Source organism: Rhopilema esculentum, chromosome 6 (assembly GCF_057945365.1).
Source record: "Rhopilema esculentum isolate cy_ngs chromosome 6, ASM5794536v1, whole genome shotgun sequence".
Lineage (NCBI taxonomy): Eukaryota > Metazoa > Cnidaria > Scyphozoa > Rhizostomeae > Rhizostomatidae > Rhopilema > Rhopilema esculentum.
In genome coordinates, this window is record NC_142820.1 from 3,479,105 (window position 1) to 3,492,533 (window position 13,429).

The 13,429-nt window shown below is 36.5% G+C and overlaps 2 protein-coding genes across 3 annotated transcripts in view; one reads left to right on the top strand and one right to left on the bottom strand.

Moving 5' to 3' along the window:
- The window catches only part of LOC135686443 (centrosomal protein of 135 kDa), a 31,296-nt gene extending 28,988 nt beyond the window's left edge, over nt 1–2,308 (bottom strand). Inside the window, exons 1-2 of the mRNA XM_065202673.2 lie at nt 1,486–2,308; nt 83–238 (exon numbers count right to left, since the gene is read on the bottom strand). Of these exons, the coding sequence (XP_065058745.2) occupies nt 83–238; nt 1,486–2,025 (696 nt within the window). The 5' untranslated portion in view covers nt 2,026–2,308. The remainder of the gene's footprint in view (nt 1–82; nt 239–1,485) is intronic.
- A 3,678-nt stretch (nt 2,309–5,986) lies between these two features.
- Nucleotides 5,987–13,083, top strand: LOC135686444 (uncharacterized). 2 transcript variants are annotated; one of them, XR_010516072.2, is made up of 3 exons: nt 5,987–9,557; nt 9,822–9,942; nt 12,414–13,083. XR_010516072.2 is itself a non-coding variant. In XM_065202675.2 (3 exons), the coding sequence occupies exons 1-2, from the start codon at nt 6,070–6,072 to the stop codon at nt 9,911–9,913; spliced, it is 3,567 nt and encodes a 1,188-aa protein (XP_065058747.2). In that variant the 5' UTR covers nt 5,997–6,069; the 3' UTR covers nt 9,914–9,942; nt 12,414–13,083. The 2 variants fall into 2 exon arrangements, 1 of the variants encoding a protein (XP_065058747.2); XM_065202675.2 differs by having other exon boundaries at nt 5,997–9,544.
- Nucleotides 13,084–13,429: the final 346 nt, after the last annotated feature.

Consider the following 13,429-nt stretch of genomic DNA (forward strand, 5'->3'; position numbering starts at 1 on the left):
ATCAGATAAAAAACTGTTGTCAAGTTTATTCAAATTATGTTGGTCACAAATTATTGTTGGTCACAATACTTTTCACATATACCTGTTTGTGAAGACTTTTGTTCCTACGCTCAGTTGCCTCTTTTTCTTCTTGGGCCTTACTGACGTTTATCTGTAACCTATGGATTTTTTCATCAGCAACACCAAGAAGGTCTGCAATGTATGGGTCATCTGCAGTGTCCTCTGATGTAGTTGTGGTCTAGTTAATAATTTTTTTGTCAACTCATAAATTCATCATTCATTTCAAATTGTTTAATTAATAACTTGCATCCAAATTGTGCAATGTACCATTCAAAGCAATTAGAGGAATTCTTGTTTATGCAAAATATCATGTTAAGAGCTGCATGGTTGTTTCAGTTAACCTCATTAAATTGTTTGTTGACAAGGATTCCATTTGGTATCCTCAACATGGCATATTATACCCAGTCAAGAAAATCAAGTTTGCTGCCACTGGGTGAAATTATTGAAGATTTTAGTAAAATTCTGAAATAGCCATTATTTTGAAACAGTAAGATAAAAAACAATCATAGAAGTTGTGACAGACATGCACTTTTTATAATTAAAATGATTAAACCATTGTCTGACATTTTCGCCAAAACAGCAGTGTTGCTTTTCCAGTTAACTGGACTCCAAAATATGCTCAAGAATTATTTAAAACTTTAGTTTCAACCTTTTCACAAACATATATTGTAAGCTGGGGACATATAGGCCTATAGAATGGTTTTTTCTTTGGGGAAAACTTTTGACATTCGAAATGATTTAAAAAGTGTATTTGAAATATTTATAATTATATTTTGAATGATTTTATATATATATCTATATATCTATTTGACAGCTTAGCTTATGTAAAAGTCAGCAATTTTGTACTTCATTTGTCTCAAAAATCAAAAGTTTTTTTACTTCAATGTCTGCTTTTGAAAAAGTTGAAAATTGTAAACACCCATGACTTACCCTTACAGTAGACAAACTTATATTGCAACAGCAAATCAAAACAATTCTAAAGCAATGCATATTAAGCAAGCACAGACCTGTCAACTCTCCCAGTTTTGCTGGGAGACTCTAGATTTTGCTTGCTTTCTCCCAGTCAACAAGTTTTATATAATTTTCTCCCTGTTCTTCCTTGTCTTTTAGCAGAGGTTTTCTTATAAAAAATTGATTGAAATGATTTTCTTCCTGACAAAGCTTTTTGTTAGTGTTTACAAATTAAGGAAAACGTTAAAATACATTTGGAAGACACTTCCCCTGAAAATGTTGTTGTCATTAACTGTTTCTTCAACATGTCTTTTTTGACAGGTATGTTGTTTTTAAATTCAACAAATTCCAGGAATCTCCTTGTTTTTGGCCAAATCTCCCTGTTTTTCTCAACAAAAAATCTGAAATCTCCAGGTTTTGAAAATTTTAGGTTGACAGGTCTGCAAGCATAGAAGCAGAATATTAACAACTCACTTCACTTTTAGTCACCAAAGAGTCAATGTCCATACGTTGTCTCCTGTATGGTATTTGCTTTTTCCTTCCACCTGGAGTCTCGACAACAGCATGCAAATTTTTTTCATGGAGTTCTTGGATTTTTTCTGTCCTACTTCGAAGGTCTTTTTCCAGTGCCCTAACTTTATGGACATATTGTGAATTAAGAAATTTCAGATCTGAGTTCTCGTGCTCAAGTTTTCGAAGCTTTTCTTTCAAGTCTTTAAATTTGTGTTCTGCATCCTCTTTTTGTCTGATAAGTTCAAGATGAAGATCATTATTTTCCCTAACTAGTTTTGCGTTATCACTTCGGTATGGTTCACTAGAATCGTGTTCGGAAAGGCTGGTGCCATTTCTGCTCTGACGACCGAGTTGAACTTTAGCATTCTTCAAGCTCTCTGTTGTGTGGATAAGATCACTAAATATTTTCTCCACTAATGGAACTGAATCCATTCCAAGAGGCTGTCTGTATCCAAGCTGGTCAAGCCTTTTACGCAGGCTTGTGAACTTACGCTCGGCCATATTGGGAATGTTTTATTGTGTAAATGTGTAAGTTGTAAATGAGACTTGAATAAATGGGTAGGCTATCTCTTAATCCATGACACTTGGCCCAAAGATTTGCTCTTAAATAAAATAGATAACAAATTACTGTTTATCACATGTATTCAAAAAACTCATTGACAAGCAGGTCTTATATACCAGTGCATTTCCAGCCGGAAAGCTCTTTATTTATGTTCAGTCACTTCATTTCACCTGCAACTGTTTGATAGACATGTTGAAAGTGGCGCGCTTTTGAAAAACAACCGTCCGAAGGCGCTCCTCCGCATTGGCTGCATTGGTAGCCTCCTGCCACAGAATAGAAAATTTCTATTCGGGGGCAAAGGGTAACATCTCTCGGAGAGGCGCCGGTCAGCATGCAATTCTCAGATCACCATAAATTTCTAAAGTTAGCTTGTCTGGGACGAATGATATATCGTTATTTCAAAAATAATCTAAATATGACTGATTAACTAAAACCTATCACAAATATTCATAATATTCAGTTCATTTTTTTATTTAACTGAGAGAAATTGATGATTTTGAGGTGCAGTGTTCTAAAAGTGGCCAAAGTGGAAAATGTTACCATCTACATATAAACAGTATCGGTATATAGGTCAATCCTGTGTATAGGTCGACCATCTCAATCTCTGAGTCGGACCCAATAATATACATTAGTATCGCTATAGGTAAAGCATCTCTTACATTTGTCGAGCGCTGTTTTTGAGTCATTTTGTAACTCGAAACCTCGAACTGTACACTGGTATTTACTGGACGATAACTAGGGCGCCCTCCTCCCGCTCTCAGACGTTGGTTGGGGACATCTATTTCCTGACGATGTAGCAGAAGTTTTAGAGAAATATGTTAATGGTGCTGTTTCTGAAAAATAGCAAGGACTTGATAGAGAATATAGTAGTGACGCACAGGACAGAGATATGATATGAGATAAAACTAGCTATAATGTCTGGTGATTGCATTAAGCGTGAAACTTTGAGTAGCAACATAAGACCGTCATGTTTTATGCTCCAAATAGCTTAAATCTAGATACATAATAGCTATAAAAGATTATAAAATTTTGGAAAAATTCAAACCAAGAAGACCCCTGTTTCAGTAAACTCTTTGGCCAGCATGTCATGTGCTTTAACGTAGGTAAAATTTCGCTGAAGGGATGCAAATTCAGGCCACTATTCCAGCAGCTTCATGCAAGGCCTCGGACTTTTCCCTCCACTTTCAAACCTGTGTCGGAGCCAACGTCATGTTCAGAGAAATGGGCATTCAGCTCACTGAAAACATATTCCTCTTAACACCGTGGATAGCAAACACTCGTTAATATCGGACACCGTTATTCAAATCTTGTTAACAAGAAAGATATCGATAAAATAATTAATGTATTTGGACGCCGTCGTAGAAGAGATTTGCTTTACTTGTAATGAAAACTCGAAAGTTATTTAGTAATGTGTGATATTTTTAAAAATGCTAACTAGTTAGCCTAATTTTAATGATGTTGCCAATCATTTCTTGCTAATATTAGAAGCTTTCGTTTATTAGAGTATACTCCGTAAAAATTTTGACATGTAATTTCCGGGCATTCGTCATAAATCCCTTCCAAAAAATCTAAACATGCAAGAAAGTTCATTGAGACAGACAAACTCACTACCAGGGGGGGGGGCCTCTTCATACTGCTTGTTGGGGGAGAGGGTGGCTGCATATTTGCCCTGCAGAAAAATTTTACCCTGGCAAAGTTGAAAATGTGGGGAGCTGGCCCTCGGTTCCCATAACACTAAAATAATCCTCAAGGTAAATCCTGCCCACTTAGATCCTTGCTTATTGTGTCTACAAGTTTACCGATGTTTATGCCTAGCCCGGTTAAGCAAAAGTAGGGGGAAAAGCAAGAGAAAGTTTATTAATGAGTGAGGCAACCCTCCATCCTGGAGTCAAAGAGCATGCACTCATTTTTTACAACACTCTTTCGATGCGCACACCAGCACCTCACTGATTTCGTTACACTAGATGTAAAATCACTATACACAAACATTTCTCAAGATGAGGGTATCAACGGTATCAAAGCTTCCGTCGATGCCATCAAAAATCATCATGAAGAAACTGCCCCGCTGCATGTAAAATATAACAAATGGTGATATTAATTACATTGCCGTTACATTCTCCTTTTTATAAGAACAATTTTTTAAGAACACGAGCCTCAAAGTTGGTCAAAAGTTAAGAACAAGCTGAGGCTGAGCTACTGAGTCCGTATTCGGTTACCCTTCAAACTTGTCGGCAAAAAAGGATGTCTTACTCACTTTGTTGGCAAATTGGGTCTGAGCGTTCCGCTTGAGCACAGTAGCCAGCAACTGCACTGCTTACACCCTAATAATCTATCCAATTAACAGCAATCCAGCCTCGAAGTTTTTGAAAAATTAAGAACAGCCAGCCTGAAATTCAATTTACTGGTTCTTATAAAAAAGAGTGTAAAGGTAAATTTTATTAACTTCCCTTAAGGCATCGCAATGGGGAGAACCTTTGCCCCCAATCATGCCAACATATTCATGACAACAATAGAACAACATATCTGGAGCAATGCCCCGATGGGCCGTAGTCCAATATTCTGGAAAAGATTTATCGATGACATAATTTTCGTCTGGCAACGCAAGCTTGAAAACCTACAGGAATTTATACAATACAGATAACTCCAGATAAAAAATAAAACAGATATTAAAAACAATATATAGTCAACTCCGCTTATAGTCATTCCTCTTAAAGTCACACCAAAGTCTTTCTCTACTGATTACAGTCAGATCAAAGTTAGACCCAAATAGGCCCGTTTACAATGTCACACTTGGTTTAAAGCCACAAGTTTTCAAGCAGTATTTGGTATGACGGTAACAGTAGTATACTGTAGTATATTTGTTTTGACACACGCCACTTTTATTTGGGCACACTTTTTTAGCAACAAACTGGATTCCAGCTCTCCCGGGAAAAAGCTGTGTGGAACGCCCGGTTGGGATTAAACCATTTCTTCTTAGTTTTCTGGCAAGTGGTGCTTGTCTTTTTGCATGGTTTTTAAATTTCCTATTTTGTGACACTGGTAGTCTGTATCATTCTATTTTTGAAACAGACAAATTCCAAGCAAAACCTTCTTTCTTGTTACAGTTATATATGAAAAACAACAAAGCAGATCCACTGGTAGAAAACATTTGCCATGCCAAAATCAGTTATGCCCTGCGAAAAGTTCCTATTTTCATGGTTGGGGGTGAACCACCCCATACCCCCCCCCCCCCCAAAGTGACGCCCTTGCTCACAGCGATTGCCATAGAAAGGATACGAAAAGATCTATGTTCTTTTCGTGTGCATTCAGGATCAAAGCTTCATTTACCGTCTACATACCCATCACTACTTGCTAAATTCTTATTATTTCAAAGCGTCTTAAGTCCCTCTGAAAGTAGCAGTCTATCATCTGCTAGCTATTCATGAAAACTGATGCCATATGAACTTGATTCATTACCTTTTGAAAATATTCTGAGATTCTGGGTAAAATTTCAGGTCGTAATAAAAACGTGAAATTGTTCCTGATTGATGGGGCATACAGACAACATCAAATGAATAGTTCTCTGTTTTTACATTAACTTCATTCTTCAAACCTGCATCATCTAAATCTACCATTTTGTATTTTTCTACATAAATCGTGAGAATTTAGCTTTACTTTTGCTTTTATGAAATAAATCATTTTATGATGACGTCACAGAAAAATGATTCCAGTATTTTTGAATTTGGAATCTTTGCCAAATATTGCATTGTAATTGTATCATGGTTCAAAAGTTGTCATTTCATCCTGGACATACTTCAGCGAATTTTCAACAGAATTACATATATGTATACGTGGTGCTTCTATGGATTATGCTGTAAAATTGAAAAATTCTAGAAGTATGTACTTTGTCCCGCCGATACAAACAATTTATGAACTTGCGCAAGCATGTTTGAAAGACTTCCTTATTTCCAGGAACCAACTTTTCAGTTTCATTTGATTGAAAAATGGCCGTCATGAAAGGAGGATTCGTAACAATCCTGCTTGTGTTATCTTTCAGGATTGTTTTATCAGATGAAAAGGTGCGTAATGGTCATATCATAACAGTTTCTACGAATGGTAAGGATTCCCGCTCGTGTCTTTTACACAGATTGACGCCTTGCCGAACGGTGGCGTACGTCCTGCAATCCGACCACCTCAATTATACGTCCGTACAAGTTAAGGAAGGAACATATAACATCAATAACACTATCATCGTTGCTAACGTGAAAAATCTAACTATTTCTGGAGAGAACATGAGTGTCGAGAAAACAAAATTCAGTTGCAGAAGATTAAACGGTACTGGTCTTGTCTTTCACAACTGCCAAGCGATCAATTTGCTGAACTTTTCTCTTGATAACTGTGGTTTTGAATTTAATTCCTCAAGTTTTGTGAAAGGAGAAACAGCTTTTGCGTACACGTCGTTGCTGGTGAAAAACAGTGCGAATTTCTCTCTTGAAAGCGTTAACATAACAAATTCTTCTGGTATAGGTGCCGTGTTTTACGATGTGGTTGGTAATGTCACATTTAATTTCCTTAATGTTGAAAACTGTATAGGAAGAGAAGAAACAGTCGATCCGGGATGGAAGAGAAGAACGACATTTTATACAGGTGGTGGAATTTACATTGAGTTTCGACCAAAAAGTGTTAAGCAGCCCAGCAAATACATATTTAAGCATTGCAATTTCACTGGAAATTTGGCTGCTGATTTTAAAAATGATGTTATATCCCAGTCAACAAAGAACGATTATTTTTCGCTAGGAAGAGGAGGAGGAATTTCCTTTATATCTAGGGGCTACGCGCAATTAAATAAAATCCTTATTGACTCATGCTTGTTTTCCAGAAATCGTGCTTTGTGGGGAGCAGGGATGTTTATAGAAATGAATGATGAAAGCAAAAATAACAGTGTTAAAATTAACAATTCTATTTTCAATGAAAACCATGCTTCTTTTAGTGGAGGTGGTATACGAATAGGAATAAACTCTATATCTGGCTACAATAAAATAGAGATGGAAGTTGTCAAGTTTTATAATAATACTGCCAAGTTTGGAGGAGGGTTCAGCCAATACAGAGTGAGCAGCAAAGGAAGAGATGAGGATAATGTGTTTTTGAAGAACTGCGCCTTCGAAAATAATTCAGCTCTTGCTGCATCTGACATCTACTTCCAACACTTAAATATTACCTTGAACAATGTAAATGTCAGTGGAAATTCAAAGAGCAAGCATGAGCATCATAAACCACAAGGGTCCCTGTATTGTTATTCAAGCCACATTTTACTGAAAGGGACCTGTCATGTCAGCAGTGCTGTTAATACTGGCTACCTTCTAGACTATTGTCTGCTGACTATACGTGGTACTGCTATTTTCACCAGAAACATGGGGGAAAATGGTGGGGCCTTGGCTTTATATGGACATTCTAAAATAAGGTTAACAAGTGGTTCAAGCCTTCTTCTTCACCACAACAAGGCTTCAAGTAAAGGTGGAGCAATGTATGTTGAGGCACCTGTCCCATTGACAGAGAGTTTCAATTCAACACAGCTTAACATTTACAAATGTTTTTTCCTGTTTGGTGATGAAGATGATGATTTTAAACATGCTGACCAGATCAACACAACAATTGATTTTTTAGGAAACAAAGCACCACCAAGAGGTGGTGATAACATTTGGGCTACCACTATCAAATGGTGCCGTGGTGATGATGAACCAGGATACAATAACACAGCACTTAAGTGGAAGATAATAAAATCAAATGGAACATCAATTTCAACAAACCATACAGTTGTTACAAGCCCACAGTTTATTATGGTAAAGCCAGAAGAGTGGAATGCATACCCAGGCCTGCCATTGAATGCAACTGTGTTATTTCGTGATGAAAATTGGAATCAAGTTAATGGAACAGTGCGTGTAATATTGGCTGATAATTCAGTCGCAAAGTTGAAGATTTCTGATTATTTCTCTGAGAATGGTTTTGTAAAAATGATCATCCATGGTATGCCAAAATCAAGTTATAGCATAGAGATTAAAACTATAGACAGGTACTCAGTGTCAAAAAAGATTTCTCAAAGACAATTACTTGATTGCCCTCCTGGATACAGCCATAACAAGAAATTTAGAATCTGTGATTGCCAAACAATCAACAAAGGTGTTACCAATTGTGATTATCAAAATAATAAGGTATACATTATTCCCTCAAGGTGGGGAAATGTTAACAGTAGAAAAGAATTTGCAGAACTGGTCTGTCCGAAACATTATTGCAGCCAATGTAATCCTACTGGCATTGGATGCCCATTCAACGAGAAGTCACAATGTGACACTTCTCGTGATCCAACATCTATTCTTTGTAGCAAATGCAAAGAGGGTTACAGTGTACTTTTGGGATCTGAAAAGTGTGAAAAATTTACTTCAAATAAAGGCATCTGGTTTCTTTTGCTGTTTGCAATAATTCTAGTCTTTATCGTTCTCATCTTTATGATTGCCAATGTGAACACATACATGACATCATTGAATGCACTTTTATACTCTTACCAGGTTATTCCAATGTTAGTGGCAAGGGATAAAGATATTGACCCTTTTATAAGTTTTGTGATGACCATTATAAATGTCTCTGGGCCAGGCAGTATTCAAAAAGGTTTTCGTATCTGGGCTGGTATGACAAACATGCACAAACTGGCCTTGAATTATTTAATCCCATTATGTCTTATTGCCTTCTCTGCTGGGGTAGCCAAAGTGCTTTCCAAAATGAGAAGACTTAATGGCAACAGAAAGTTTGCCTCCAGAGCATTTGTGTTCATCAGTGTGATTGCATATTCTGACTTTACAAAGTTAACTTTTAAGATATTACACTGGGTGAAGATAGGGGATCATTATGTTGCTTATTATGCAGGCAATATGTCATACTTCGGGCGGCATCATGCCCCGTATGCATGCTTAGCTCTTTTCTTTTTGGTTGTGGCTGTGATTGGGTTTCCTTTGTTAGTTTTGTTCCCAAGCCTTGTTACAAGCCATGGAAGATTTGTCAAGCTCAAAGGGATTTTTGATGCTTTTAGTGATCCGTTTAAAACGGAGCCTCATTCCTGCCACCGCTTTGCTGCTTTCTACTTCATAAATCGCCTGGTTTTGTTGATAATCTTCATAGCTTTTAAAAATGGCCCTATCAAGGATGTATGCTTCAGCATCACTTGTGTTTCGATACTTATTGTGTTCATCATTTACCAGCCATACAAAGATGCAGAACGCAACTTCTTTGATGCACTACAGCTAACAAACATTGTTTTCATGTCAATTATGTTTACTGCTGTTAGTGTTGCTTATGAGGATTATATCAGAAACGATTTGGTGACAACAATAAATGTATTCTGCTATGTCCCATTGATCTGCTTCATGTACAACCCAATTTGCTGGGTTTGGAGGAAAACCTGGCATTACAAGAATAGCAGAGCACGAGGTAAACTGTTCTTGTGAGTTTGACTTTATTTTATTTAGAGAAACCTTCTCAGTCATAATGGTTTAAGAGAACGGCTAGGGAAGCCTAGACGCATCTCATTCATTTGAAACGAATATAATGAAAAGAAGAAATCCTGAAAATGAATTTTTATGATTTCATAACCGTTTAATTTTATCGTAATTGATTTATTATATTTCAACTTAATCGATGTTAAAGATTTCTTTGATGATATATCTTTAAGTATCAACAGAATTTAATCTTTTTGTCTTCATTTCAGGAGAAAATGAACCGATCGATAGATTCATAGTACCTGAGAGAGTGAATGAACAATATTTCAGCGACCACCCATACAAAGAATTTGACAAATAAGCAAAGCAAACATCTATTCTTTGATTTTGGTAGGTAAATTGCAATACTGGTGCAAAATGGTCTTAGTTATCACATCAACTTATATTGGCCAATCAAAATCCTAACCCTCCTTGACTTTCTGAAATCCAGATCCATGGAGAAGCTCTTAGGTCTTTGGTCAATGGCGTGACGGACTAAAGTTACCTTAGTTCAAAAACTAAGGACCCTAACAAAAGTTTTATTTGTTATTTTAAAAGCCTTCATGATTTCTCAGTCTAAAGAAATGGAAAGAAATATTAAAATGTCAGTTACACGCCTTTTTTTAAGAACAACCCTTATAAGAAACATCAGGCTGAGGTTTACCCAAAAATAAGAACAATATAAGAAACAAGGCAGGCTGAAATTCAGAAAACTCAAGAAATAAAATACCAGCAAAAATTGAAAATGAAAGAATAGCAACAGAAAAGCAGAAAGCGATAAGCAAAATAGCATCAATTACTTTATCAAACACAGGTCATGTCTGGACACTACTATTCACAGGAAATTCTATTACAAAAATAAAAAACAAAATAAGCAACACGCGAGGCTGAAATTTTGCGAAAAAATGAGAAAAAATGAAAAAAAATGGAGTTAAGTGTTCTTATAAAAATGCGTGTACTTCCCCAATGGATATACGTTACAAAGAATGATTTCATAAATTTTGGTATCCTTAGAGTAAGAAGCTGTCATCCTAAGGGAAGTTACACGTTTCTGTTTATTATAAAGTTTTGTTGCAAGAATGGACGTATCTTTGATTTCAAATTTATGCAGTTTGTCGTCATTAGATATTTGAACTCTTTTTTATAAGGACAATTATATAAGAACACGAGCCTCAAAACTGGTCAAAAGTTAAGAACAAATTAAGAACAAGCTGAGCCTGAGAATCTGCAAAATGCAATTTTGAACAACGTTTTTTCTCAAAATCGAGGATTTTTAGCGATGTGTGGGTGCTTTTTCGGCGAATATTCAAACATGTCAGCAAATGAAGGTTGTCTCACTCTTTTTGTTGGCAAATGAGACCTGACTACCTCCCTAGAGCGAAAAAGCTGGCACTCGCACTGCTTACACCCTATTAGATTAAGAACAAGTTAAGAACAATCCAGCCTCAGATTTTCGAAAATATTAAGAACAGTAAGCCTGAACTTAAATTTATTGGTTCTTATAAAAAAGAAGTGTATGCAAAATATGCAAGTGAACTTCTCAAATTTAAATTAGACATGACTTTTTATGTTTTTATCTATTTTTTTATGCTTATAACTGAGGGCTCAGCCTCCCTTAACAGGTCAGATTATGTTTGGTTAGGAATTGGTTAGGAATATGTTTGGTAATGGCAATTTCAACTAAACCTTTATTGTATTATCGATTCTCTATGAAGTTAGCAATTAATATTCTTTTTAAGGTCAGTTATTAGTTTGAATGATTTCATATGCATAACAGAGAATCTTTATCAACAATGCAAGTATATAAGGTGTGACTATAAGTGTGGTATGGCTTCTAGAAGTTACTTACAGCTCCTTACCTTATTAGGACGGCACCCCTGGATATATACTGCTGGCCCACTAATCTGTGAACTTAGTTTGGTCAGTCTCTCAAAGGCAAATATATCTCATGCTATCAGAATTGGTTATTAATAAATCTACGTCTTTGAATATCGTACGAGAATAAGAACGAAATGCATTTCGTCCTCTTACTCATATTTACAACAGTATTTACGCCTTCTATACACTATTTACCTGTAGATGAAACCAGGACCTGATTTACCAGGGGCGTGTAGGGGGTGCAACACCCCTCAATGTTTTTGTGGCCTTGGGTAATTTCGCTGCGATTCGGTAAAATGCATTTTTTGGAGGTCACTAGTAACAAAATAATTCAAAAATTTACTTTATTTATCCACTTATCTTCTTTTCCATGAAGTTAAGAGCTGAATTTTTAAAATGGGCGTTTCCATCCATTTCCTGTCACCAGATGGTGTGGCTCCAAAATCCAATAATTATTTATCACCCCCAAAACATCGCTTCGTTTCGGAATGCCATTGCAAAGTACACTCTAGCAAATTACTCTCTCTCGTGGCTCTTATAAAATTAATGCAAACCAAACACCCAAACTTAAACTTTTTGGCAAAAATACTGCCACTTCTACCGGCTCCAAGTTCTTTGGACTCATCATGCCTTTTTAGTTTTGTCACCATAATTAAACTTTTTTCTATGTCAGTTGTTCAGTTACCTGCAAGGGAGGGGGGGTGTTCGGTTTTATTTTATTAATGAGTTTATAGCTCCATTGATCAGTGATCTTTTAAACATAGTATCTTAAGTGGCTGCCTCCATTCCCCGACAAAGTCATATTCCTTCGAGAGAAAAACCAAGTAGATTTTCTAAAGAAATCGATGATGTCCTCCCTCTCCTCGACAATTCGCTTCGCCTCAATTCTTTCCAACCTATTTTGTTTCATTTTTTCTACAAATTTATTTTATCTTTTCTTTTAGATCAATTTGGATTTAAACACCAATAAAGAAAATACCCCTATCACCAAACGCTAATGATGTTAGCAGTATCACTGTGAAGATTTAGCAGCGAAATCTATCGAGATTTTGAACTTTTTTATGCTATGCGGTGAGTTTTGTAAGTTTTGCAATTTTAAATGGAATCGACTAATTTTTAATGCGTCTTCTAAACTTATTAAATGATTAGCAGGTTGTAATTACCTTTAAACTAGCTCGTAAGGAATACTGATTTTTCTGATTTCATTCTTATGTAATGCATGGTAATTTCCTCATTCAGAGGCAACGCTGTAATTCTTTGTCATGTTTAGAGATATAAACAAGTTCATTTTTTGAAATTAATTATTCAAGCTCATTCAAATACAACCTTCGAAATTAATCATTTACGTAGCTACAATCCCTTCCGGAAGCCAAAGGAATAACGGAAATGGCAATCTCTCACCCCCAAAACTGCTGACAAAATCGTGGTTGATTCAATTGTGGGTCTACAATCCCGGTAGTGCTGAGATTTGTCACCCCCAACCGCCTGTAACAGATTCACTCTCCTATCACATGTCACGCATGCGCCGTTATTAAATAGTCACATGACATTTAGCTATATATATTGACAATAGAGATTTGATCGAGAGTTGATTCATAAAACATGATTACGTAAGAGTGCGTTATTCTTTGCCTCTCCCTCTCGTTCTACCTTTTACTGCAATGAAACCTCTACCTTATACGCTCAGCCCCTTATGTTAAAATTTAGAGAGATTTTTTGGGGGGCTTGGCTATTTTTTGGGGAGTTGGGCAGAGGTTCTTAGATTGAATCAAAGTTTGGCTGCATGTTGTCATGAAGAACGCCATTGCAATCATTTTGTTATAAGAATACCTCTGACCAATGATACGGAAGAAACAGGGAGAAAATCTTCAGATCGAGAGACCGGGAGCAGTGCTGAGGAGAGGGGGGTCACTTAACCGGGGGCCCTTGACCATAGGGACCCATAGATGATAACTCATTT